The sequence below is a fragment of the Priapulus caudatus genome, unplaced genomic scaffold (genome assembly GCF_000485595.1).
Source record: "Priapulus caudatus unplaced genomic scaffold, Priapulus_caudatus-5.0.1 Scaffold229, whole genome shotgun sequence".
In the NCBI taxonomy this organism is placed as follows: domain Eukaryota; kingdom Metazoa; phylum Priapulida; class Priapulimorpha; order Priapulimorphida; family Priapulidae; genus Priapulus; species Priapulus caudatus.
This window is the reverse complement of record NW_014577290.1, coordinates 72,383-97,382: the sequence shown is the minus strand read 5'-3', so window position 1 is coordinate 97,382 and position 25,000 is coordinate 72,383. Positions and strand designations below refer to the sequence as shown.

At 41.7% G+C, this 25,000-nt stretch overlaps 5 protein-coding genes across 7 annotated transcripts in view; 3 read left to right on the top strand and 2 right to left on the bottom strand.

Annotated features, from left to right (window-relative positions):
• Positions 1-5,711, top strand: part of LOC106807695 — an 8,098-nt gene extending 2,387 nt beyond the window's left edge. Inside the window, exons 3-6 of the mRNA XM_014810126.1 lie at positions 3,695-3,726; positions 3,974-4,084; positions 4,292-4,415; positions 5,068-5,711. Of these exons, the coding sequence (XP_014665612.1) occupies positions 3,695-3,726; positions 3,974-4,084; positions 4,292-4,415; positions 5,068-5,288 (488 nt within the window). The 3' untranslated portion in view covers positions 5,289-5,711. The remainder of the gene's footprint in view (positions 1-3,694; positions 3,727-3,973; positions 4,085-4,291; positions 4,416-5,067) is intronic.
• A 97-nt stretch (positions 5,712-5,808) lies between these two features.
• LOC106807707 (radial spoke head protein 9 homolog) lies at positions 5,809-9,951 on the bottom strand. Its single transcript, XM_014810140.1, has 5 exons — positions 9,585-9,951; positions 7,334-7,487; positions 6,974-7,103; positions 6,418-6,564; positions 5,809-6,013 (listed from the first exon to the last, which is right to left on the bottom strand). The coding sequence occupies exons 1-5, from the start codon at positions 9,833-9,835 to the stop codon at positions 5,853-5,855; spliced, it is 843 nt and encodes a 280-aa protein (XP_014665626.1). The 5' UTR covers positions 9,836-9,951; the 3' UTR covers positions 5,809-5,852.
• A 66-nt stretch (positions 9,952-10,017) lies between these two features.
• LOC106807706 (nucleoside diphosphate-linked moiety X motif 22-like) lies at positions 10,018-14,453 on the top strand. The gene is made up of 3 exons (XM_014810139.1): positions 10,018-10,637; positions 11,297-11,508; positions 13,934-14,453. Exons 1-3 carry the CDS (start codon positions 10,146-10,148, stop codon positions 14,160-14,162), a joined length of 933 nt encoding a protein of 310 aa, XP_014665625.1. The 5' UTR covers positions 10,018-10,145; the 3' UTR covers positions 14,163-14,453.
• Positions 14,454-17,444: 2,991 nt separating this feature from the next.
• LOC106807694 (uncharacterized protein C20orf85 homolog) lies at positions 17,445-22,543 on the top strand. The gene is made up of 3 exons (XM_014810125.1): positions 17,445-17,600; positions 17,704-17,785; positions 22,079-22,543. Exons 1-3 carry the CDS (start codon positions 17,557-17,559, stop codon positions 22,307-22,309), a joined length of 357 nt encoding a protein of 118 aa, XP_014665611.1. The 5' UTR covers positions 17,445-17,556; the 3' UTR covers positions 22,310-22,543.
• A 64-nt stretch (positions 22,544-22,607) lies between these two features.
• Positions 22,608-25,000, bottom strand: part of LOC106807712 (rRNA-processing protein FCF1 homolog) — a 52,732-nt gene continuing 50,339 nt past the window's right edge. For 2 of the 3 annotated variants that reach the window (XM_014810143.1, XM_014810145.1), the window contains 2 exons: positions 23,206-23,300; positions 22,608-22,882 (listed from right to left, as the gene is read on the bottom strand). In XM_014810143.1, coding sequence (XP_014665629.1) covers positions 22,834-22,882; positions 23,206-23,300 — 144 coding nt within the window. In that variant the 3' untranslated portion in view covers positions 22,608-22,833. The remainder of the gene's footprint in view (positions 22,883-23,205; positions 23,301-25,000) is intronic. The other variant, XM_014810144.1, reaches the window with a different exon arrangement.

The following is a 25,000-nucleotide window of genomic DNA, read 5'->3' as shown; positions in this document are numbered from 1 at the left end:
ATTAAGATTTCTTGATGAGCTAGAAAACACTCGATTTGGAGTATGAAACTGAACATTATTGTGCCAGCTAGCCTATACCAGTTGGTTGCATGGGATTGATTGTCAGTTCAGATGCAAAATATTGAAAGCAAAAGGTTATACACCATAGATTAATTGGGTACCACGCGTATATAAGACAGCCGAGTCGGTTAGAGTTAGGTTAGGGTTAGAGATAGGGTTTCTTGGTTGTCCACCGGACAATGCTCAGAAACGTTAGGTTGATCCGCGCGCAAATTCTGGTTGTCTCGGACAACCGGACAACGCTTATTTCGAGCACTGTATTAGATAGTAGTATTTAGTACCAGGGTACGTTCCGGTATACCGGACCGTACCCAAGGTACGTTCCGGCAGTACCCTGGGGGACATAGACCCTATCAGCTATACTTGGGCACAGGCACTTGGAACCATATCTCTAGTACTATAGCCCGCGTACATTGACTGCCGCAGGCAAAATTATTGCGCCGTCAGGGTTCGACACTAACCCACGTTCGACCAATCTAGTCGGGTAAATGCTTGGTCTGGTCGCATACAACCAGAGTGCTATAGTAGCCCGACTGGTCGTGTTAGAATTGGTCATATATATTGCACTGAAAGGTCACCTCTGGCTAGACTGGTTCGCGGCTGCACTGTTTGTCGCAGAGCGTGTACATTGTCTAGCAGAGCGTGAGGCCGGATACCAGTCTACCCTTCAGCAAAAACAATAACGTGGCTTACTGCCAGCCGCAGTAGACGATCGATAAACTGTGCGCTCGTGTATGCCCGTGGTAGAATACGAATGCAGCACGTGAACTCGGCCCACGCGTGATTTAAAGCGCGGGAAACAGCATCTATGAATTCATACGATGACACACTCTTATCTAAATAAAGTTTTTCATAACAATGGTCTGGGTCTGGGCTAGTGAAAGTTAGGTCAGGGCTAGTGGTTTTCCTCCATTACTAGACCGATGGTCTAGTGAAATAAAAAGTTAATGTTGAACCCTGGCCGTGAAAATGTAAAGAGGACGTATCATCCGAAAATCCCTAACGGTGCTACTTTCGATCAATCGCTGTAGTCGTGTGTGCGTGACGTCATGCCCGCACGCGTTATGCTTGGCTTGGCGGGCCTCGAAACGGAGCTCGGAGGCAGGTAGCAGCTAAGAATGCCTCTAGGGGCAGCGTGTCTCCCATGTCCGAAATAGTAGGTCTCAGGGGAGATAGTGATCCGCTAGATGGCGCATTATTAGTATAAATAAGTTGTGGATATAGAAATCAGTTAACCCTAACCCTAACCCTAATCCTAACCCTAATTCAAAAAAATAATAATACTAATAATTCGGCGCCTTTCGGACTTGGGAGACGCGCTGCCCCTAGTCGCAGCCAGCAGCTCATCCCGGCATGCAATGCGCCCCATTACTCGTGTATAAACAGACATCTCATCCTCTTTAAATTTTCACGGAGAGAACATTTCCTGCAGGATTTCACGAGATATCTCTGGCGGGAGTAGGTAAGAACAAAGGCCAGAGTTATAATTCGAACAAGTGAACATTTAGATAGACATATATACCAAGATGGAAGCTGTTGTATGTGTATTCGTGCTGTAAAGGTGTGAAATGAAGCGAGCGTCGAGCGAATTTTGCGATCACGCTTTCTTACCTGCTCTCTTATTCATGTTGTTTGTGCACAGGACGGGCGTGCGGTGTACTTGTGTGTTGCAGATGAGCATTTGAACGGCATTTACAGCAAGTTATCGGCAATAATAGGCGAAATAGTGTAGAGAAACATTAAGACGTTGGTAGTAAATACATTTTGGGTTTACATTTTTTTTATTATTGAGACGTTCCAAGTGCCTGTGTACTTGGGGGCATTCATTCGCGTAGCTCTAATACTATAGCCCGCGTACAGTTGCCGCAGGGCTATAGGACATTCTATTTCGAATGCTAGGGACCAACTTATTCACGGTTACTCACGGCTATAATACGTCCGTGGTAGGCAATTAATGCCTCTTAGCCGAAGTAAATATGTCTTAAGTTATATCCCCAATTAAAATTTAACCTCTAACTATCGTTGAAATGGTCTGCTTGCGGTTCTTTTTGTGAACGAACATTCGATTTACGAACTTCAAACGGCCATTTTTGGTGGCACTGCAGCAGCGGCAGTCAGCGGGTTGGTCCCTAGCATTCGTAATAGAATGTTCTATAGCCCTGCGGCAACTGTACGCGGGCTATAGTACTAGAGCTATCGTTCGCGTAGCTCTAGTACTATAGCCCACGTACACTTTACAGTTGCCGCAGGGCTATAGAACATTCTATTACGAATGCTCGGGGACCAACTTACTCCAGCCAGTCAGCGGGAACTAGTGTTGTCAATCGGTTGTAATTTCGTAATCGATCATCGGTTGGACCCAAGTAACCGATGATCGGTTACAATCGGTTACTCGGGGTGTTGAATGCCTGCGTGTGCGTAACGTCGTGTGCATGTACGTGTGTGCATGTATGTGCTTGTTTAGCCCTGTTTACTGTTTTTTTTGCACTGTTTACTACTGTGTGTATAATACATGTATGTTAATAAAGGATAACTTGCATAGTAGCGATGATATCTCTGATTCTCATCACTTTTTCGATTTTTTTTTCTCGATGAAATTGATTATGGATTTTGATAACCAAGCGCTTGGTTCGAGCCACTGTTCAACCGATGATCGAGTATAATCGATGATCGTGACATCACTAGCGGGAACTATGGTGGGCGGGTTGTGTTGGTTGTGGACAAAAACGTTGTTGTCAAGTAACAAATTAATATTAATAATAATAGCAATTTGCTCATCTTTCATGACAAAACTAATATTACGTACCATCTTTTTTGATCGCTTAATTTGATTGTTACTTGACAACAACAAGGTTTTTGTCCAATAATGTTCGTTTACAAGAAATACCACAAGTAGACCATTTCAATGATAGTTAGAGGTTAAACATTAGTAGCTGATATAACTTAAGACATATACACTTTGGATGAGACACAGCCTATCACAGACACATTGCCTACCACAGACGTTTTATAGCCGCGAGTAACCGTGAATAAGTTGGTCCCTAGCATTCGTAATAGAATGTTCTATAGCCCTGCGGCAACTGTACGCGGGCTATATAGTACTAGAGCTATCGTTCGCGTAGATTACTACTACTAGTACTAGTACTACTACTACTAGATACAATAATGTAACCCAACAATAGTAGGGGACATTCGATGAAAATACTGCCCTGTATATGAGAATAAAAGTATTCTGTCTGAAAATCAATGTTGCTGAAACTATTACTAGGCGTGAGGTGGATATACCTTTTAATAATGTGAATTCAAATTTCATTTTTTACAGTAAATATAGTAACTTTCCCTGATAATTATGATGGTAAATTATATTGCACTCATTGTGAAGGTAAATAATAACAGGATTAAATTGTAAATAACCCCCAAGTGAATTACTCCGGACACTGTGCTGTCCAGCCCTTATTTATATATCAAAGATATATACAATAATTGGTGGGTAACATTTTAGAAACAAGGTTGATCAGAATATGTAAATGTGCCCAAACTACATTTGCATAAAATAAAGTATATTCATAATTAATATAAGGTACTATGTGGAATTGCAAGCATGATGTTGAAATTGCATTATTTTATGTTGCAGTAAAGAGAACTGAAAGTGGAAACACGACTGTTGTGAGTATTTATTTGTGACGGGGCTTATTTTAGTGAAAACAAAATGTGAATGTTCAGATAGTGATGAAAGAGATCAACTCCACGCCCTTCACTGATGCACAAGCCTATTACAACCATTTTATAAAATTGCAGTTTATACAGGGAATATATTCCTGTAGGTGGCGTCCCTGTAGAGCTTTTGTACACTCGACAGCATTTATGTTTGTTTAGCCATTTTTGACCAGGGCATTTTAAAACGTGCTTGTAGATAGAAGCTGTACCTATTGAGGTGAAGGATAGATCGAAGCAATTGCTGTCGGTCGACGATCCACATGGAGCATGTCCACTCTGCAGGCTTGGCATCGAGATCTCACACACAGTAAGCTCCTTTATTTAACCACCAGTCGGTCTCAGCAAGTGCAGCTACCTTACACATTGTTATTCGCAAAATCTGTTGGTCTATACCGAAATGATGCACGGATCATTAGTTTAATGCAGGAACAGTTTTACAAGTGCCTTGCTAGAATCCTTAATACTTAAGTACCATGTATAAGTGTATTTGTCCTGATTATCAATATATTTCCAGGATGTATTGGTCATAAGGCAGTTTCTGTCAGATGAAGGTCGTTTGCTGCCCAGGCGCATCACAGGACTGTGTCAGAAATCCCAGTGGAAGATGCAGCGAACTCTACAGCAGGCACAAAGAGCAGGTAAATGGAGATGTGCTTTTCTCATCATTCATCATTGTAAGTTACGCTCACGGACCATGATGTAAACACAGCAGTCAAAACACCTGTGCACAGCGCCGTAAAAATGTTGTCATTTGACCAAAATTTTAATCTCGTATGACTTGGTTGAATTTGGCCAGTAGATTGGCATGAGCATCTACCAGACAGAAATAGCAGCACAAATCACAATGACAGTGCTCGTATCTTGCACACACAGGCACAATGCAAAATAATATGAGCAGGTCAAAATGAGGTCAAGGGTAAAAATTCAATGGGGAACTGGAATATGCAGTTCGATCTTGAACTTTCTTCTCACAAGTACATCATAAACCTCATTGACTTTACCTATGCTCTTCATATTAAGGATATATGGCCATGCTGCATATGGGCAAATTTTTCAAAATATTGCTGACCACTTTTCATCAAATTTGCCAGAAAAATTTGGATACCAAATGATACATAAATTCTACAAAACAGGAGGTCAGGTATACTTAGAGCTCATCTCTTTAGAATACTCTCGACTATCGGTATGATATGCAATTAGCTTCAACAGGCTCAATCTGTTTGAATGTTTTCGAATGTATAGTAAAGTATTTTTGGTCCTCGATGTTTACTTTGCTCCATTTACTTGCAGGCCTCCTCCGTACACTCTTGCCACGCAATCAGAAATACATCCCACCAGGCAAGTGGAAGAAGTACAACAGCTATTATGACAGCCCACAGAGCCTAAATATCAGCATGGACGAGTATAGCTATAAAGCAGTAGCAGAACAACGCCAGAAAAAGAAGTGGCGACAGGAGTTGTTCCAAGAACATTACGAGAAAATCAAATTGAAACATGTTAACGAGGGTTGAGGACATACTTCAGGTATGTCTGGAAGTGATTTAAATATGCACACAAAATTAGGTATGCATGTAGGTGGGTGGGCATATGTGTAGAAATTGTTATAGGCAACACGGACCATGTATGCGATAGTGACAGGCCACTGTTTTTCAAGTAGTGTACAATGGCACAATAGTTTCCATTGTAATGCATAAGTTTACCAGTGTACACGAGCTTTGTGCTTTAAAGACACATTTGTATGATTTAGAAAGGAGTAAGTAGTAAGTATCGTATCACATGTTGGTACTTGCTTAGCTTGAATCAACTCTTTTCATTAGCAAGCTAGATGCATTATTCAGATACCTGATGTAACAATAGGCCTACCATGTCTGCTTTTATACTGTACATAAACACATGTCATTATTATATAAAAGTAAGTTTGAAATATTATATAGCAGGCTCTTCGTTTGTGATTACACATATTTTTGGCATGTTTGGATATTCTTATCTACGATCAAGGCAAGGAAACACACACACTCACACCGATAGAGGTAAAGTTATATATATTATTAAATTCCTGAACATTGCTCAAATTATTACAGCATGAATGGCAGGTCTTTGTTGTTCTCTCCACTGCCCATGTACATGAAACCATACTGGGGTGTGTTCGGTATGTGGTAGAAGGTAAGACCGAACCAGATGAGGCTGCGTAGTACAACCAGGCCGCTGCCTCTCTCTGATTGTATACTCCATGAGCCTACAAGTAGATTGCTTATTTAGCAATGAAAGATATTCACATCTTGCACAACTGGCAAAATCCAAAGGCACACGACCCGAACGTGCTTGCCAAATTGTGCCAGGCCACTTCTAAAAAGACTCGCTAATAGCACACATGCACAAAATTTACTTTTGACAATACCAACACAGTCGTCATACGTCTCCGAACTGAAGTTTATGTGTGAGTTTACCAGTGTATTGGGGCTGCTTATGACACACATAGTTGACTCCAATGGGTACAACCCCCATTCGGACCTTCCCCACCCGGCCATAAATGACATACCTTCTGAAATTCCCGGGAGAGAACCCTGGAAATACAACTAGGTGAAAAAGAAATTTTATAAGAATGCAGCAAGTATTACTATTAGCCAACCCCTTGCTTACCTTGCGGAATGTCATCAGAGATGGGATCAAGGAAGTCCAAGGACTTGTTAAAGTCTGCACGCTGTGAGACTTCCTTTCCAGACATTTTTGCCATGTCACGGAAGTGGAGATAAGATTCTAGTTTTGTCGCATCGGCTATAGACAGCCCTGAATGCATACGAGGAGTTCATTACCATTTCATCAAGATCAGCCAGTGGATGTGATGCTTAGGTGAAAATGGCAGTGTAATTTTGTGAAGAGGTGGACTAATTACATGAATTAAGCAAAGTATTTGTCAATTTTTAACATTCTCAAGATCAATGACACAGTGGCAAACAAGGTGTCAGTGGCCACATAGAGGTATCTGCACGATATAGTAATAAACTCATTTGTGCACTTTTAAATCATCCTTTCATCACTAAAAAGACTTGCATTTGTACAAAGGAAATTGTTGTAATATATCCTGAATACATCAGAGCAAATGAGTATGAGCATACAGATTTTGATGCACTATGTTATTACAACTAGGCTACTAGTACTAGTTCATTATGAGACGATACCTTCAATGTAACTATACCTTCAAAGCTTTTGTTAGGCTTTACTATCCCTTGTGGGGTTCTGAGGTATGCTCCTCGAGGAATGATTGCAGCATCATCATCAATGTCTGCTATTACTGATGCTAGTCTATTTTCCTCCTTCATTGCTGTCTGTAATATTTTAATGCAGAAATGAATGAGTAAATACTGAAAACGAAATCATACCACATTGGAACCTGTTTAAAACTCCAAATACAACAATGTTTTTTTCCCATTTGAATGCTGCATCACAGCACAGTGAATCACAGGTGTGTTATATGATCTTATATGACTTATATCACAACTCGATCTATTGACACAACAAGAGATAAAAGTGATGCATGCATTTACTTAAAGCTTACAAAAAACTCTTCATCTTGTCCATTCACTTTCTTAATTTCTACATGCTCAAACTCATGAGAAGGGTCACCCGTGAAGCGGCCAACCATGAGGCGGCTGTTCTCTCTCATTAATTCATCGGGCTCAGGGAGAAGGTTCCATTTGATGCAGTCCTTGCTGAAATTTGATATTTTATAGTTTAGTTAAAACCTATGCATTTCAAAACAAATTACAATATCTTATATATACATGGGTTCATTATTATATAGTCTATAGTGACTTATCACCACCTAGTTGATATACGATATAACCCAATAACCCAGCAGAGCAACGGAATCCGGGTCAGTCGGTGTGAAGTTGTCATTTCTACACCTGTGGCGAAGTGAAGAGTTACAAAAGTAGAGCTAATAGAATAATTCGGCCTTAGCTCAACATACATTGTCCTTTGCTTCACTGTGCTTCAATTTTTGTGTGGTTAGACACTAGACAGAGGATGTTGGTAGAACACATCCTTACAGTTACAGCAGTGCACCAGATAGCTTGCGTATTTGCGTAAATACGCATGAATTTCATACAAATACGCATGTAATTTTCAAAGGTATGCGTATAGATACGCTTGTGTTTTAATAAATACGTACATGAGAAAACAAACAGATCGTATCAGTACGCTAACCTTCCATCTACTCCCGTATCGGCTCTGCTCTAAATCACATTGATTTAGAATATAAGAAATTGCACTTAATCTGCGTAACCTGACATGGAGTTTGGACACCTCCCAAAGAACGGCAGGGTCTTTGGGTGGTGTACAATCACTATGTCAAGTTTTGTGTGAGTACCTCTTAAACTAATGAGGTTGTAAAGGCAAGATATGTTAATATTCTGGTCGATACTCATACTAAGAAAATATGATGAGTACTGCCAACAAGGAGTACTCATAGGGATCTTGCCGATACTCATACATAAAAAAAATGGTGAGTAAATACTCATCAACGCCAAAAATTATCTGGAGCACTGTTACAGTTACTGGTATTGCAATACATAACCTCATAAAGATTAGTCTTCAAAGTCCAAGGGACTATATCAAAGTTGGAGAGAGACAATGCTGATAAAATATAGACAGATCAACACTGCGAATCACAGTAGAAAATGGTTCAATTCTGCATTAGCCATACAGGAAGGAAGAGCATTCCAATATATGGAATGAAAGAAACTAAGCTAAACTTAAAGGGATCCATTGAAGATGGCACATCTCGAAAGCAATGATCACGCTCAGATGATCGAGTGCCTCAATGTGCCTACAAACAGGCTTCATTAAGCAAGAGGGAATGCAAATCTTCACTTGACCATGATAAATTTTATGGGTTACAAGTTTTGCATGGAGAAAGCGGACACGAAGAGGAGGCCAATCATGTTGGGTCCAAACAACGTCAGAACTATCATGATAGTTTTTGGATACCCATCCCGTAGATTTATGCTAAATGGCATCTAATTTAGAACAGTTCCTGACATACATTTATTCACTAACATAACATACCGTCTCTTGCTAACACTTACAGTTGTGGCATAGTACTACCGGTGTAGCCCCTTCGCTCCCACTACGGCACTAGTAACTATTAATACCAGTATTAGGAGCAAAGGTACTACACAGTGACTACACCAGTAGAGCTACCTGTTGCCAAGTGAAAGATATCACATACCATATAATTTGTAGGTATATGTACTATAGGTACATCTATACATCTATACTGCAGACTATAGTATAGGTACTATAATTGCATGCAATATCCATAATTACTAATTAAATGTGTTTATGATACTAACCTAATTTTAATGGTTAGTTTTTGAAGTCCAAGAAACTAATATACTACTCTATTATCTAGAGTCTAGACTATATAACTAGTAGTATAGTATTTAGTAGGCCTAATACTATTACCAGGAGTAAGATAATATAGGAATATTAGGATATTATTATATATAATATTAATATATATAATATATCCTATATTAATAATAATAATGAAGAATAATGGAGCTAATAGTAATAGTAATAATGACAAATTGTTTGTCATTATTAGCTCCTGATATTATTAATATTACTAGGCCCCTATTAATATTATTAATATTAGTATAATATTAATAGCAGGAATAAGATAATATATGACAAATTAGCAATAGTAATACTAATAGTAATAAATTATAAGTCTGACTAATGACCAATGTCAAAGCCTATGCTGCATGATTTAATTATCGCATCTTACTCTTAATTAGTCTTACCTATAAAAGCGTTTTCTATCACTAAGTGCATGTTGCCACCTTCCTTGTGCAATGTAGTAATCACCTGATAGCCCCATAATTTTTCCCCAAAAAAACAAGCCCCGAAATTTGTTTTCGTTTTTTAGCAAGATGAGTGACATTTGCAGAGATGCTTTTTGTTCTGGACTCAAGACGGCTCCGCTGCCAGCGGTAAATTCCATGTCTTGTGTGAGGCTGCTTGATTCCATTTTACCTTTATCTTGTAATATCATATATGGTTAAAAAAATTACAGTCAGTCACCACCTAAACAAAATTCCAACGAGTCTCACACAACACAAAACGCCAAGATAGGCCCTACTTCACTTGGGCGTTGTTTACGTGTGTATCTATAGAAACCTTGATCCGATCCAGCGCATGCGTAAGGTGTGACCGGATATCCGAAACACGTGCGTAAACAGCGTCGACGATGGAAATGTTGATAGCGATCATATTCATAGAGATGCACCTGCTTGATCTAAAAACAAGAACATTAGAATTGTAAGAAAACGCAAAAAAGAGCACCACAAGCATATTATAACGCCATGGCTGAGATACAAGATGTTTCTGTTGTGATGGCTTTCTTAAAAACAGGGCCGCTGAGCCCCAGTCAGGTCTCCGTCGCAGTATCCAGCAAATTCAATAGGCATTCTAAACCTGAACTTGATGCCAAAATTGATGACGCTTGGAAAGAGAAGAGTGCTAGCAGTGCCAAGTTGTTCAATGCATCAAAGTTCAGGTTGAGTACAGCACAAAAAATAGCACCTATTGATTCTGACCCATCATGTCTTTACCTTGGCCTAGGAGTTACATGCTACAGGGATTTTATAGGGACGAATATGTCCGCCGACGGGATTTTATTGCAAACAGATGGACTGGTTGATCATGCCGACAGTCAAGCATACCTAGCGGATCCGCTGGGCGTTGGCGCATTTATAGTCACATCAGATAACCTGGTTGTGCTAATCCAGCGTAGCAAGCAGCAAGCAGAAGCGCCAGGAATGTGGGATGTTCCAGGTGGTCATCCAGAACCCCAGGTCTGCTTTTCAAAACGTTATATCGGCAAATAAAAACCGACTGGTCAGGGGCGTGTACAGGGGGGGTCCAGGGGGTCCGGACCCCCCCCCCTGCTCGTGCAGAAAATGCATCTAAGGGGGTCTAATTTCAAAAATTTTCTGGGGGAGGGCCCCCTAGACCCCCCCCCTTCGCGTGCTCGCAAGTTTGGGTTACGGTTAGACCCCTCCTGGTACAAATCCTGTACACGCCCCTGCTGGCCGGTTGTTGTATTTTAGCAACGTTCCTAATTATTATAGCATTACGTACGCTTATTTTGCTGTATATATATATATATATATCAGGAGTTAATAAAGACAAAGGAGTTTGACACGTATTTGGTACTGATTTCACTACATTTTGTCGTACAAGTTCGATGTGAATAAAAATACAAATGTATACAAACATGAGCGTCTTTTGTTCACTGGTCCTTATTCTATCTTCCGGTAGTATTACAAACTGCGTAGCTTCCTTCGTTTTGACATAAATCGTACTTTTGCACGACATGGTTTTCACGTTATTTACCGTCGTGTGGCGAGACCAAGCGGTAAATTCGTTATTATATATAATTATATATATTATAATATATATTATAATATATATAAATATATATTAATTTGATGAAATTTACGATATATTGCAGGATGTGTTAAAAGTCTCCTCGCCAGCTGAAGTAACCTGTGAAGCATTGGAATCTAAAGCAAACAGTGTCGTCAATGAAATCTTCTCCTCCATAATGCGCGAGGTCTCCGATGAGGTTGGCATAGCAGAAGCATGCCTGTCTGAACCAGGACTGATGGGAATTATCCGTGATAGCAGCAATTGTGGAAAGCCACTAGCTGAATTTATTATCAGGTATATCTAGCCACAAATTACCTAGATTGTCATCACAATTTGCGAGTCAATTCATGGCCAGTGTGAACCAAATACACCCATACGTGTGATAAAATGCAAAATTCTAATTGGAGATGAAAATTAACACTCGCCCAGTCACCAAGACAAGTAATGTTGGGGCCCCAAAATTTTATCTGAAGGTCATCAAGCTTGCGAGGGTTTGTTTGCATAGGTGAACGTTCCATAATTAGTGGAATCACTACAGTGATTATGCTAATACATTTTTCTTAATGTTTCCTATGATCCCAAAATGAAGAAAGTGGTAGATAAAATGAGCTATTTTAATTTAGTAAATTAAATAAAAAAGAACCTTCAAAGAGCAATTGGATTAATCTAAATAGACTGTGTACCATAAAAAAAGTAAGAATCTTCCCATTTTTAGCTCACCTTGACATCGTCAAGATGAGCTATTGCCATGGGGCGTTGTCTGTCATTCGTCCACGGTCCGTCCGTTCGTTCGCCCGTCCGCCCGCCCGGTCGTCCATCAACATTTGGCTACGGTCAACGATAACTTGAGAACCGTTTGACCCACATGTTTCAAATTGCATACAGTTGTTACTCCTATGGGAGAGATTTGAACGTCCTATTTTGGAGCACGCCAGTCGACCTACTTACGAGCCACGCCCACTTTTTGGCAAAAATGGAAATTGTCATAAGTCAGTTGAGGTTCAATGGATTTTGCTCATTTTTAGTATGTGAATGATTAAGGACTGGCCCCAAAACATATCACACGGGTTTTGATATTTTTTTAAATTATGCAAATTAGGTAGATTTTGGCAATTTCACTATGCATTTCAGTATCTGCCTATGGTCAACGATAACTCAAGAACCGTTTGACCCACGTTTTATAGTTGTTACTCCTATGGGAAAGATTTGAACGTCCTATTTTGGAGCACGCCAGTCGACCTACTTTTTGGCAAAAATGAAAATGGCCATCTAGATTCAGTCGATTTTGTTAAATTTACCTACCTACCTACCTACCTATCTAATCATACCTACATGTAATATTGTGTTTTAGATTCTTCGTTACAGTAATTTAACTGGAATATTTTATTGTTTTTATTTGCACGATAATCAAAAACCAAAATGGCGATCATTTAGGCGTAGCGCCATATCTCGCCCAGATTTCAGACTTTCAGATCTGAAACATTTATTTTAGCATCAAAACTAACCCTGAAACAAAGCAGTGAAATTTCTATTAGTATAAAACAGGGAATAAGGACATTTGATCACATTTCGGTCCGTCATAAATGAAACACTTACCAAATTTTAAATATCATCTCCCTCTTCTATCACACCCAAGGTGAGCTATAGTGTCATTGGCACTTTCATTTAAACTTAGAATATGTATTAAAAGCATTCTCTTTGAGCATTGAGGGGATTGAGGAACATAGCTCTCTGTTCAAAAAGGAAGCCCTGCTACAAGTTAGTTCATGTAACATGTTAGGCCCTTTGCACTTGACCACATGTTTGCCAACAACATTCCTTATCAAAATGATTAGATTGCTAATCAATTTAATTTTAATTTGAAATTTTATCTAACTACTCTTTTAAACCTTAATTTGTAGTTTGTCGTTTGGGTATATTGTTACACAATGATGTTCTCCTCCAGTGTGATGAAGGTACTATACATAGTCTGATGCACTGAGGTACTTTCACCAGTGTTGTAGGTCTCGAGGTCGGTCTTGGCCTCGAGACCGTTTTCCTTTGTCTCGGTCTCGGCCTCGGAGTGCAATGACTCGGACTCGGACTCGGACTCGGGTCGAGGCCGGCTCGAGGCCAATACATACATAGTACACAACTGTACATATTGTAACACGCAGTTTACAAGAATTTAAAACTAGAACTCCTAGGTTTTCTAGATACACGGCCTAATCTTGTAACGTTTTCAATGGCTCGATTAAGATTCTTGTCCCTTTGGTTTGAATCTGCTGTCACTTCATCCCTTTGCACTTTTTCTACCACTTCTTTCTCTTCTTCTACCACTTCGAAGGTACTAGCAATCTCTCATTTGGTTCAACAAGCCGTGTCATTCTCGTAAAACACAAATGGATCCGTTACTTTGACACGTTTCGTATGACTCGTGTCTCTGTATTTTCGGCTGACTATACACTTTCGAATGCCTACGATGCACTGTTGCGATTTTTTTCCTTTTCCCCCTTTTTTCCTTTTTTCCCGATTTTTTCCCGTTTTTACCGATTTTTTTCCTTTTTCCGGTTTTTCCCCTTTTTTTATCAAAACCGGACTCGGACTCGGACTCGGGTGGTGTGGACTCGGACTCAGACTCGGGGGGGGGGGGGTGCGGACTCGGACTCGGACTCGGACTCGGGGGGTGCGGACTCAACTACAACACTGACTCACTGAGCTTGAAATTTTAATTTTTCAGATGCAGACTTAATGGTGATGAGGTTATAGAAGCCTATAGAAAAGGGGAGCAAGTTGAGGTGGAGGAGTCAACAGATATTAGGCTGGTTCCGGTGGATGAGCTCCCAAGTCTCTGGATGACTGAGCCAGGCTTCTGGAAACAGCTGACCCCACAGGGGAAGGGCTGCATTCAACTGTACCTCACTATCTGTGACCGCATGGAGAAGAATATTTATTTTGTGGATACGTAACTAAACTGTTAGCAGTGAATTATATGATCAATAGGTTTCTCAGTTCTAAATAAATTTTAATTCTAGATCTCCATTATAAAGATCAAATATAAAATAGCTGACATTAAATCAACTTCATCGGTATTGATAAAGTTAAATAAGATATTGTATATAGACCGCCTTCAGTTTGTATAGTGTATCAGCATGTGTTGTTTTAAAATGCCATGTAAACAGAAATAGGTGTAAATTTATATTGTGCTATTCCAGGTGTAAGAGTTTGATGTATCAATGAATTAAATTGGCTCAATCATATAGTATTGTTTTACTGCTAGTTGGTATTGATTACAGAGTCTATTTTGATGCAGTCTGGTAAAACTTGAGGAACTTCAATGATAGCTGAATATCTAGCTGAATATACAATATGCACCCGAGAATTCTGAAATGGGGAGTGATGTGAGGCGGTGATAGTCACACCACTAAATATTACTTACAATCAGTCTCTGCAAACAGGACGTGTGCCAAAGAGCTGGAAAGAGGAAAAATTACTGCAATATTCACAAAGGGGAGACAAAGAGGACACAGGGAACTACATGCCTGTATGTCTGACAAGCGTGATATGCAAGATCATGGAAAAGTAGTACAGGAAAGAGTATATGGACCAACTAATCAGCAATAACCTATTGAGCACACAGAATATGGGTTTTGTCAGAGGCAGATCTACTGTTCAGCAACCACTTAAGGCAATCGACCATTGGATAGAGATTATAGATGACAGAGGGAGCATGAAAGCCTTCAATACTGTTCCTCAAAAACGGCTTATTTGAAAGCTAGAGGCTTATGGTTTGTCGGGGTAGATGATTAAATGGATTAAAGATTTCCTGAGAGGAAGATGGCTACAGATGGTGGTAAACAGCTGAACATCCGAATGGAAACGGGTAAGAATCGGTATCCAACAAAGTAGTGTTGTAGGGCCAACCCTGTATGTATTGTTTATAAATGATTTGCTGGAGGTAGTAGAATGTATAGCACCACTGTTCGTGGATGACATAAAAGTGTATGAAGGTACAACATCTACAATAGACTTACGAGAGGACCTGGACAATCTACAGGGATGGTCAGATAAATGGCTACGGTACTACAGTTCCACCCACACAAGTGCAAGCAAGTGATAATTAGCAATAATTCTAACACAGCACTTCATCTTTACAGTGACATTGATAGTATTCGAAACCATGTTCATCTAGAGGTAGAGAATCAGGAAAATGACGTGAGTATCATCAAGGACAATCAACTGACCTTCCAAAACCACAATCACATAATCGTCAACAAAGCAAATAGCATTCTTGGTATTATACGGAGGACCTTGACTTATCTGGACGACAAAACCTTCTCCATGTTGTACAAGGTTATATAGTCAGACCACATTTGAAACATGGAGCGACTGTCTGGTGCTACTGTGGAGATTTCAGGGGGGAGTGAAGAGTTGTGGAGTTCAGGGGGGATGACGTCATACAACCAGAGACCAGCCACCGCAACAGAGGTAGAAAGTTTTCCTGCGAGAGGGTGGCGCCAGCCGATGTGGGAGGTCAGGGAGTTGCACCCTCACGTACACGCGCTGGGCGAGAGAGTGGCGCCAGCCGAGCACGTGGCAGACAAGGGGGTACGACGCTCGTGCATATACTGGACCAAGGGGGTTGCATCACCTGTACACGTGTTAAGCTAGGGGGACAACAGCCAGGCACCCGAGGCACGGGACAGGGAGGCGCCGCCTGGATCCTACGTCACCGCGGGCTCCTATATAAGCAGCCAAGATCCAATGGTAAAGTCAGTCGGTCTTCGGACGGCCACGAACGCACGAGTCAACGAGTCAGTCTTCGGACGGCCACGAACGAACGAACGAACGAACGAACACGCTCGAGCCAGAGCGCACACACACCGTCGGAGGGAGAGCCTCGCACAAGCAGGACGACGGCCGAGAAGGTATATCCTATACTAAGGGAGGGGCGCTGAGCTATAGCCTACACACGACGGGGAGACACACTGCCAACCCACGAACTCGCGCCGAGGCGCGGAGCACACGACTGGGAGAGACAGAGACGGCTACAATAGTAACCTGTAGAATAGCTAAGAGAAGTTAAGCGTGTAATCACCTAACGAGGGGACCTAAACGTGAAACGAGCAATATATATTATAGATATCTATACGCTATATTCGAGATACGTGTAGTGAGCGTTATTCGTGTTATTCGTATATGATGAATAAAACCATCAGTTGTATAAAGACTATCTAAAGACTTGCGTTTATTTCACTCTGGGTGTTCCTGCTACTGCATCACCGTCCTACCTTCGCGGTAGGAGCGAAAAATGATCCCGACACAACTAAATTACACGTGCTAACCACAGCGCGTGTGAAAGTCCCGTGTGGCCACCCCTAGGGCCATTACACTACTACCAACAGCAGGATATAGATTTCTTTGAAACTGTACAGCGTAGAGCCACAAAACTGTTGCCAGGCATGAAGGAGATGAGCTATTGGAGAAGGCAGGGAAATTGAAACTGCCGTCCCTTAAACACAGACGCACCAGAGGGGATATGAAAGAGCTAGGTATTTAAAATCCTGAAAAGCAGGTATAACAATCCAGATGAGGAAGGACGCTTGTAACTAAAGCAAGATAAAGGGACGAGAGGTAACTCTCTCAGTTACTCAACAAGCAAGGAAGCAGCACTCCTCACATATGGTGGTAAACGAATGAAGCTCCATTCCAGAGGATGTTGTGCAAGCGGAAACCCTGGTAGCTTTCGAGAGCACACTCGATAGATTCTGGAGTGCCAATGGCAGGATGTACGAGACTAGAAGGGATTACGGTGTCCAATCCCAGCGGGAAGCTACCCAACACAACACAGATTATAGAGAGATTTATCTGAATAACCCGCGTTCAATATTAACTAAGTTAAACTGAATAATTTTTGTCATTTTATATTAATATCATACATAAATATAATAAAAGGATACAATAATATAATGATAATTACATAATAGTATATTTTTAGTTAATTATAATGATAAATTATAAATGTTGAAACGTGTTATTGATGACTATAACAAATTCGTCAACATTAATGTGGTCAGTCTGTAAAGTAACATTATTAACATGATGATATTGCTCATAGGTAATGATATATATATATAGCTATAATGTATATAATACAATAATATATAGCTTAATAAAAAATGGACATGGTCTTGTACGTATCTTTCTTCTATTTTCCGTACTACAATAATGCATTATTCATCATCAACACCTGCATTGTTGTATTGTATCTCGGCAACTGTTGCTATGTTCACTCTAGTTAGCAGCCAACCAACGGTGTATTATTGAATCATTTACCTACATGTTAAACCAGCATTATCAAAGATGACTAAGAAAAACCTCAATTTTGTGCACAGTGATGAAATATGGTGAGTTTTACATATATTAAACAGAAAATGCCTCCTATAATCTGTTTTCAGATAGTCCCGTTAATGCTCTTTTCTTTATTCATCTTTTCATTACTGTCATTAGGAAGGACCATGTAAGGCATGAGCTACTGTCATCACGACATTGGCCTGAGAGCTGGGGATATATGACTACTGAATACAATAAGGTGTAGCAATATTACTATTTATTAGCATTACGATCCTACCAAATTGCACATTAGCTTCTCAATTTTAAAATCAAATGGAATACCCGTGCACAACGTGGAGAGTATCCTTAAACATCTTATCTGTGTAAAATTGGCATATATACGGAGCCCGGGAAGGGACATGTGAAATGAAATGAAATGTGTCATTAAAACGAGATAATTATCTCATTAAAACGACATATTATCTCATTACAACGACATAATTTCTCAAACACCTGTGACTGCATGTGGGGAGAAGGTGATGGAGATCGAATGAAGAAGGTCGTGGAGGAGGAGTAGGAGGCAGGAGGAGGAGCAGGAGGAAGGGAGGCGAAGGGGAAGGAGGAAGGGGATGGAGATCGAATAAAGAAGGTCGTGGACGAAAAGTTGGGGCAGGAGGAGGAGGAGGAGGAGGAGGAGGAGCGAAGAGGAGGGAGGAGGGAGGAGAGGAGGAGTGGGACAAAAGGTGTTGGGTTAGTGTGAAGAGGTGGGTGAGGAGGAGGGAGCGGACGGGAGAGGAAGGAGGAACGGGCTGAGAAGGTGTTGTTAGAGTAGGGAGTCAGGAGGAAGGAGTGAGGAGGCAAGGCGTGAAGTTGATGCGAGATTCGACAATGAAGAAATTCATGGAGGAAAGTAGAGCAGGAGGAGGAAGGAGTAGAGAGGAGCTGGGGAAAAAGATGATGGAGCGTCAAATTAAAGAAGTTCATGGAGGAGGATGGGCGATGAAGGAGAGAGAGGAGAAGGAACGGAGCGGAGTCTACGGGGGTGCGTGAGGAAGAGCAGGCAGGTGCAAGCGGAGGGTAGTAGGAGGGGATTGAGAAATTTGTTGGAGTAGGTAGAGAAGTGCAGTGGAGGAGGAGCGCTGCAGAAGGGGAATGATGTGAGATGCGAATGAAGTAAGTCTGGGGAGTGAAGAGTTATGGTGGCATGAGAGTAAGAGTTAGGGCATTGAGGACAAGAGGAGGAGCGGACGAGAAGGGTTTGGCTGATGGATGCCGAATAAAAAAGGTGCATGGCAGAGAGTGGGCGGGTCGGCATGTGAGGTGAGAGGAGGCAAAGTTGAGAAGTGTTGGAGGTAGGGGAGGAGGAGAAGCGAGGGCAGCTGAAGGGCTGGAAGAGGAGGGTGAAAAGGCTGTGTACTAGCGGTGCAGGGAGGGAGGAGGAGGAGGAGAGTGAGAGGAGGAAAGGTGAATGCAGAGGATAGGGCAGGAGGAAAGAGGAAGGCGGAAGGAGGGGATGCAATGGTGTTAGGTCTAGGAGTAGGAGTAGAGGAGGTAGGAGTGAGGGAGAAGAAGGTGTGACTCATGGGGTAGGAGAATGTGTCTGAGGTAGGAGAAGAGGAGGAGGAAGGAGTAGAGGTAGCGAAGGACAGGAGAGGATGGAGAGAAGGATGGAGGATTCGAATGAAGAAGGGTCGTGGAGCGAGGAGTAAGGGCAACGATGAGAGCGAGGAGGAAGGTATTGGATTAGGTCGTGGGTAGGAGGGAGAAGTTTGGACAGAGGGAGGAGGAGAGGCAGGTGTGTGAGGTACTGGGGGGAGGAGGAGGGAGGAGGAGGGGATGGAAATTAAATGCGAGTGTCGATATGAAAGTAGTCGTGGAGGATAGTTGAGAAATGCAAAGGGGACGGTTAAAAATATACTTTCACCCGATGCCGGATTTCAGCCAATGGCACAACTCTAAAACAGTCGTAAGCTGCCTACTGGACTGGCAGAATGGAATTAATTTGAAATTGTCGTAGGATTAATTTATAGTATTTCGGGTAAGATTTGATTTTTGGCAAAATTGGGTGCGTGTATATAAATGGCAACTTAAATCCGTTCTTGTCCTGTAAGATAAAATTGTTACTTTGGTAATGAATAATGTTATAAAAGACATTGTAAATTGATGTTGGCATTATGTTGAGGCTTAACTTAAAAGAAAAGAGGTTATTTTTGAAGTTATGGGTCTTGCAATAGTTTATCCTATTGGTTTTTACAGGGCTGAAACTTAGCTGTATGCACCGGAGGCTAATACAGTGCATTGATTGCGAAATGGTAACTTACCTGGCTCAGACAGCAAGAAAGCTTGGTTGTACAACGACAGCAAATTTTGAAACCTGTATTAACTGGCCTTATATAGTCATCACAACATCAGGAATAATACAGACGAATAAACACATATGTTTTATTCTACTCCTGATCTGATAATTTTGAATTTAATTCAACTATCCCCCCTCCTACTCCTCCTCCTTTTGCCCCCTCCTCCTGCCTCCTCCTACTCCCACATCACCTTCTCACCTCTTGTCCATCTATCACTTGTCTCTCCTGCGTCCTCCTGCCCCCTACTACTCCTCCCTCACTTCTCCCTTCCCCTTTCCTCCGCCTCCCTCTCCTCCCCCAGCTCCAACACTGTCTCCCCTCCTCCTAATCTGGCCTTCCTGCCCCCTAAACTCCTCCACCATCACCTTTCCCCTTCTCCCTTCCTACTCCTCCTCCCCCTAGTCCAACACTTTCTCCCCTCCTCCATCCCCTTCGCTGCCTAACCTCTACTCTAACCACCTCCTGTCCTCCTCTTCCTCCTGCCCCCTACTCCTCCTCCCACGACTTTTTTTATTCGATGCTCCATCACCTTCTCCTCCTCCTCCTGCCCCGGTCCTTCCTACCCCTACTCCGAAAACACTTTCGTGCCCTGCCTTCCCCTCCTTCCTTTACCCTACTCCATCACCTCCTCCGCCTCCCTCCCTACTCCACACTTTTTCCCTCCTGGCGGGTGAGGACCCGACGTCCAACAACTGCGTGCGGTGCCTCCTTCCTTCTCCTGGCTCCCGTACGCCTCCTCCGACGACTTTCTTTATTCAATCGTCCAATCCACCCTTGTCTCGCCCTCGTTGCTCCTGCTTCCTCCTCCCCTCCTTCCTCCTCCTGCCCATACTCAACACTCTTCTCCCCTTCCTCCCCTCCTCCCTAGTCCTAACAACATTTCGCTCTCCTCCCCCCTCCCTGCCTTAACCCCTACTTCCCACCCTCCTCTTCTTCTGCCCCCTTTACTCCTCCATCCACCGAAACCCTTCTTCATTCGATCAATATCACGCTTCTCCCTCCTCCTCCTACTCCCACATCACCTTCTCCCTTCGATCTCCATCACCTTCTCCCCTCCTCCTCCTCCTGCCTCCTACTCCTCCTCCACGACCTTCTTCATTCGATCTCCATCACCTTCTCCTTTCCCCCTTCCTCCCGCTTCGCCTCCCCTCCTCTTCCTCCTCCTGCCTCCTACTCCTCCTCCACAACCTTCTTTATTTGATCTCCATCACCTTCTCCCCCCCCTCCCCCTACTCCAACACCTTCTCCCCTTTCTCCTCCCCCTCCGCCTCCCCTCTTCCTCTTCTTCCCCCTACTCCAAGACCTTCTCCCCTCCTCCTCCTCCTCCTGCTGCCCCCAACTCCTCCTCCATAACCTTCTTTATTCGAGCTCCATCACCTTCTCCCCTCTTCCTCCTCCTGCCCTTTACTCTTCCTCCATGACCTTCTTCATTCGATCTCCATCACCTTCTCTTCCCCCTCCCCTCCTCCTCCGCCTCCTGCCTCTTACTCCTCCTCCACAACCTTCTTTATTCGATCTCCATCACCTTCTCCCTACATGCAGTCACAGGTGTTTGAGATATTATTTCGTTTTAATGAGATAATATGTCGTTTTAATGAGATAATTATGTCGTTTTAATGAGATAATATGTCATTTTAATGAGATAATTATCTCGTTTTAACGAGATATTATGTCGTTTTAATGAGATAATTATCTCGTTTTAATGAGCTATATCTCGTTTTAATGAGATAATTATGTCGTTTTAATGAGATAATGTCGTTTTAATGAGATAATATGTCGTTTTAATGAGATAATATGTCGTTTTAATGAGATAATTATCTCGTTTTAATGAGATATATCTCGTTTTAATGAGATAATTATGTTGTTTTAATGAGATAATATGTCATTTTATTGAGATAATATGTCGTTTAATGAGATAATTATCTCGTTTTAATGAGATAAAAATATTTCTCACATGTCCCTTCCTGGGCTCCGTACATATAATATCAGGAGTAAGATAATATGATATCAGAATTGTAATATTTTAATATTTTTAATATTTGGATACAACATTTTGAATTATATTGGCTTCCTTGGATGTTCTACTACTTTATCACAACATTAAATAAATAAATAAATATATATATATATATATATTATATGAATAAATAAATATATATTTAGAGTATTACTGAAAAGCACACGGTTCTCTTCAGTTAAACGAAGCACTCTGTGGTGGCACAACATCTGGAAGTCAGTTTGTGAAACTGCCTCCAATAGAGGGAGCACTTCCAAAGGCTAGCTTTCCTAAGACAACTGCTGGGGAAATAGGTTGGAAGTCGACCAGAGATGACTATCGCCTAGAAAAGTATGGAAGATATGCTCCAAATGCGCGTGGCATTTGTGGAATTCTCAAGTTGCTAAAATGGCCATATGAAGGGATATAATGTAAATCCTGTGATGTATTACAATTGCTGGTATAAAAAGGGTTGTTTACCATGGCCAATACTACCACACCCGATTCATGTGCCCAGCTATTTTGAGTGTCAGAATGAGGTATAATAAAATATATATTTCCGTGTTTGTGTTTAACACATTTAAACACTGGTTTTTGATCTGCAACCAAACTGTACGCCACGTAAATGTAACACTAAGATACGATGGTAAAATAACCAGTGATTTTGATTTGCTTGCTTTTCATTCTATTGAATTGAATAAACTAAATCAAATCAAAGAATAAGCAGGTATGCTATAACTTATTTTATTCATCAACTACTTACAAAATCTTTTATTTGATCGCCGTGATCATGGCAGCCCACTAGTAGATTTTAATTCACTGATTTGCTTATATTAATTCCTAATAATGTCATTAATAATGGATTACTGGAAAATAGTTGCCGAGAAAATCAATTCAGCTTCAGTGTACTGTTTTCAGGAGTCATAAAAATGAGATGTGAAGATGCACATGCTCCTATACATTGGGTGCGCCGAAAGCATCTGGCATACGCTCTATAGAAAACCTAAAACAGAAATACACAATTAAATAAAAAAACTGTGCTGTACATTTATGAAGTTCTCAATTTCTAATAAATATTGCGCATTGTATTATCCAGTCCTTGTTCAATATTTTGTTTTCATTAACCCTGTTTTGATTTATCAATTTCATCAACTAGTTCATCATATTAAGAAGACGGACACAACCATAGTCATCAAGCTTTAAGATACTAAAATCGTAGCTACGTTTAGATCTAGATTTGCAGGGACACTTCTGGCATAGCACTGGTGTTTATTCAGGCCAACCCTCTATAGTATATTCCAGAGTCAACATAGTTTAATAACGTGCCTGTGTTTTGCTATGTACATGATTGGTGTTCCTGGAATCTTCCTGATCCGTCTCTTCAGCTCCTTGTCATTCGTGGCAACTATATAACACTTGTGCTGTAAAGCACAGAAATCTGATGATTGCTAGGGCTAGCGGATCTAAACAAATCTATTGTCAATTTCATCACTTTGTACAAATTGAGAAAGGACGGATTCAGATTGTTTATCAGGGCTGAGCCTTTCAGATTACTTTGCAATACAGAATTCAGCCGGTAAGGATACATAAGAAAATACAGTTTTCCTGCCTTTTCTCAAAGTATGTGAAAGAAAAAAACGGATAAAAGCCTTCTACTAGCAGCATATATATAGAGACTCCTGGGAATCTAAACAAGAGCCGCAGAGCGTCTGGGCTCATCTGAGGTCTGTTGCTACGATTATAAACGTAAAATTTCAGTCGTGCGTAGTACCACATTTGTTAGGCGCAGATATGCAGACACGCAGTTGCGTACACATCATTGTTAGGACACGCCCACTATCGCAGATTGAAGGTGATGGAGATCGAATGAAGAAGGTCGTGGAGGAAGAGTAGGGGGCATGAGGAGGAAGAGTAGGGGGCATGAGGAGGAAGAGGAGGAGCGGAGAAGGTGATGGAGCTCGAATAAAAAAGGTCATGGAGGAGGAGTTGGGGGCAGGAGGAGGAGGAGGAAAGGAGAAGGTGTTGGAGTAGGGGGAGGAGGAGAAGGAGGGGAGGCGGAAGGGGAGGAGGAGGGGGAAGAAGGTGTTGGACTAGGGGGAGGAGGAGGAGGAGGAAGAGGAGGAGGAGGAGGGAAGGTGATGGAGGAGGAGTAGGGGGCAGGAGGAAGAGGAGGCGGAGGAGGGGAGAAGGTGTTGGAGTAGGAGTAGGAGGAGGGGAGGAGGAGGGGAGAAGGTGTTGGACTAGGGGTAGGAGAAGGTGTTGGAGTAGGAGGAGGAGGAGGAGGAGGAGGAGAGGAGGAGGAGGAGCAGGAGGAGGAGGGGAGAAGGTGATGGAGATCGAATGAAGAAGGTCGTGGAGGAGGAGTAAGGGGCATGATGAGGAGGAGGAGGTATTGGAGTAGGGGTAGGAGGGGAGAAGGTGTTGGACTAGAGGGAGGAGGAGGAGGGGAGGTGTTGGAGTAGGGGGAGGAGGAGGAGGAGGAGGGGAGAAAGTAATGGAGTTCGAATGAAGAAGGTCGTGGAGGATAGTTGAGAAATGAAACGGGACGGTTAAAAAATATACTGCCACCGCCGATTTCTAGCCATTGGCACAATGCTAAAACAGTCGAGCTGCTACTTACTGCAGAATGAATGAATTTGAAATGTAGATTAATTTATAATCGTGTAAATTGATTTGCAAACGTGTATATAAATTGCAACTTAAATGTCTTTTCCTGTAAATAAATTGTTACTTTGGTAAAATAATTATAAACATTGTAAATTGATTTGGCATATTATCTTTAAATTAAAAAAAAGATTTTTGAAGGTGATGGCTTGCCATAGTTTATCCTATTGTCTACTAGCTGAAACTTGCTGTATGCACCGTAGCTAATACAGTGCATTGATTCAATGGTAACTTACCTTGGTCAGACAGCAAAGCTTGGTTGTACAAGACAGCAAATTTTAACCGGTATTAATGGCTATAGCATCACAAATCAGGAATAAACAGAGAATAAACACATATGTTGTTATCTACTCCTGATAATGTGAATAATTCAACTATCCCCCTCCTCCTCCTCCTCCTACTCCCACTCCCACATCACCTTCTCCCTTCGATCTCCATCACCTTCTTACCTCTTGCT

Bases quoted from the DNA above. Each gene is read 5' to 3' on its own strand.
- LOC106807707 (XM_014810140.1), bottom strand. From the start codon at position 9,835: ATGATATTACAAGATAAAGGTAAAATGGAATCAAGCAGCCTCACACAA. The intron at 6,565-6,973 runs GTATAGTTACAT...GTATGCATTCAG, and splicing joins GCCTAACAAAAGCTTTGAAG to GGCTGTCTATAGCCGATGCG. The intron at 6,014-6,417 runs GTAAGCAAGGGG...ATCTACTTGTAG, and splicing joins CTCTGATGACATTCCGCAAG to GCTCATGGAGTATACAATCA.
- LOC106807706 (XM_014810139.1), top strand. From the start codon at position 10,146: ATGGCTGAGATACAAGATGTTTCTGTTGTGATGGCTTTCTTAAAAACA. The intron at 10,638-11,296 runs GTCTGCTTTTCA...GATATATTGCAG, and splicing joins GTGGTCATCCAGAACCCCAG to GATGTGTTAAAAGTCTCCTC. The intron at 11,509-13,933 runs GTATATCTAGCC...TTAATTTTTCAG, and splicing joins CTAGCTGAATTTATTATCAG to ATGCAGACTTAATGGTGATG.
- LOC106807694 (XM_014810125.1), top strand. From the start codon at position 17,557: ATGACTAAGAAAAACCTCAATTTTGTGCACAGTGATGAAATATG. The intron at 17,601-17,703 runs GTGAGTTTTACA...TACTGTCATTAG, and splicing joins GTGCACAGTGATGAAATATG to GAAGGACCATGTAAGGCATG. The intron at 17,786-22,078 runs GTGTAGCAATAT...GGTTCTCTTCAG, and splicing joins TGACTACTGAATACAATAAG to TTAAACGAAGCACTCTGTGG.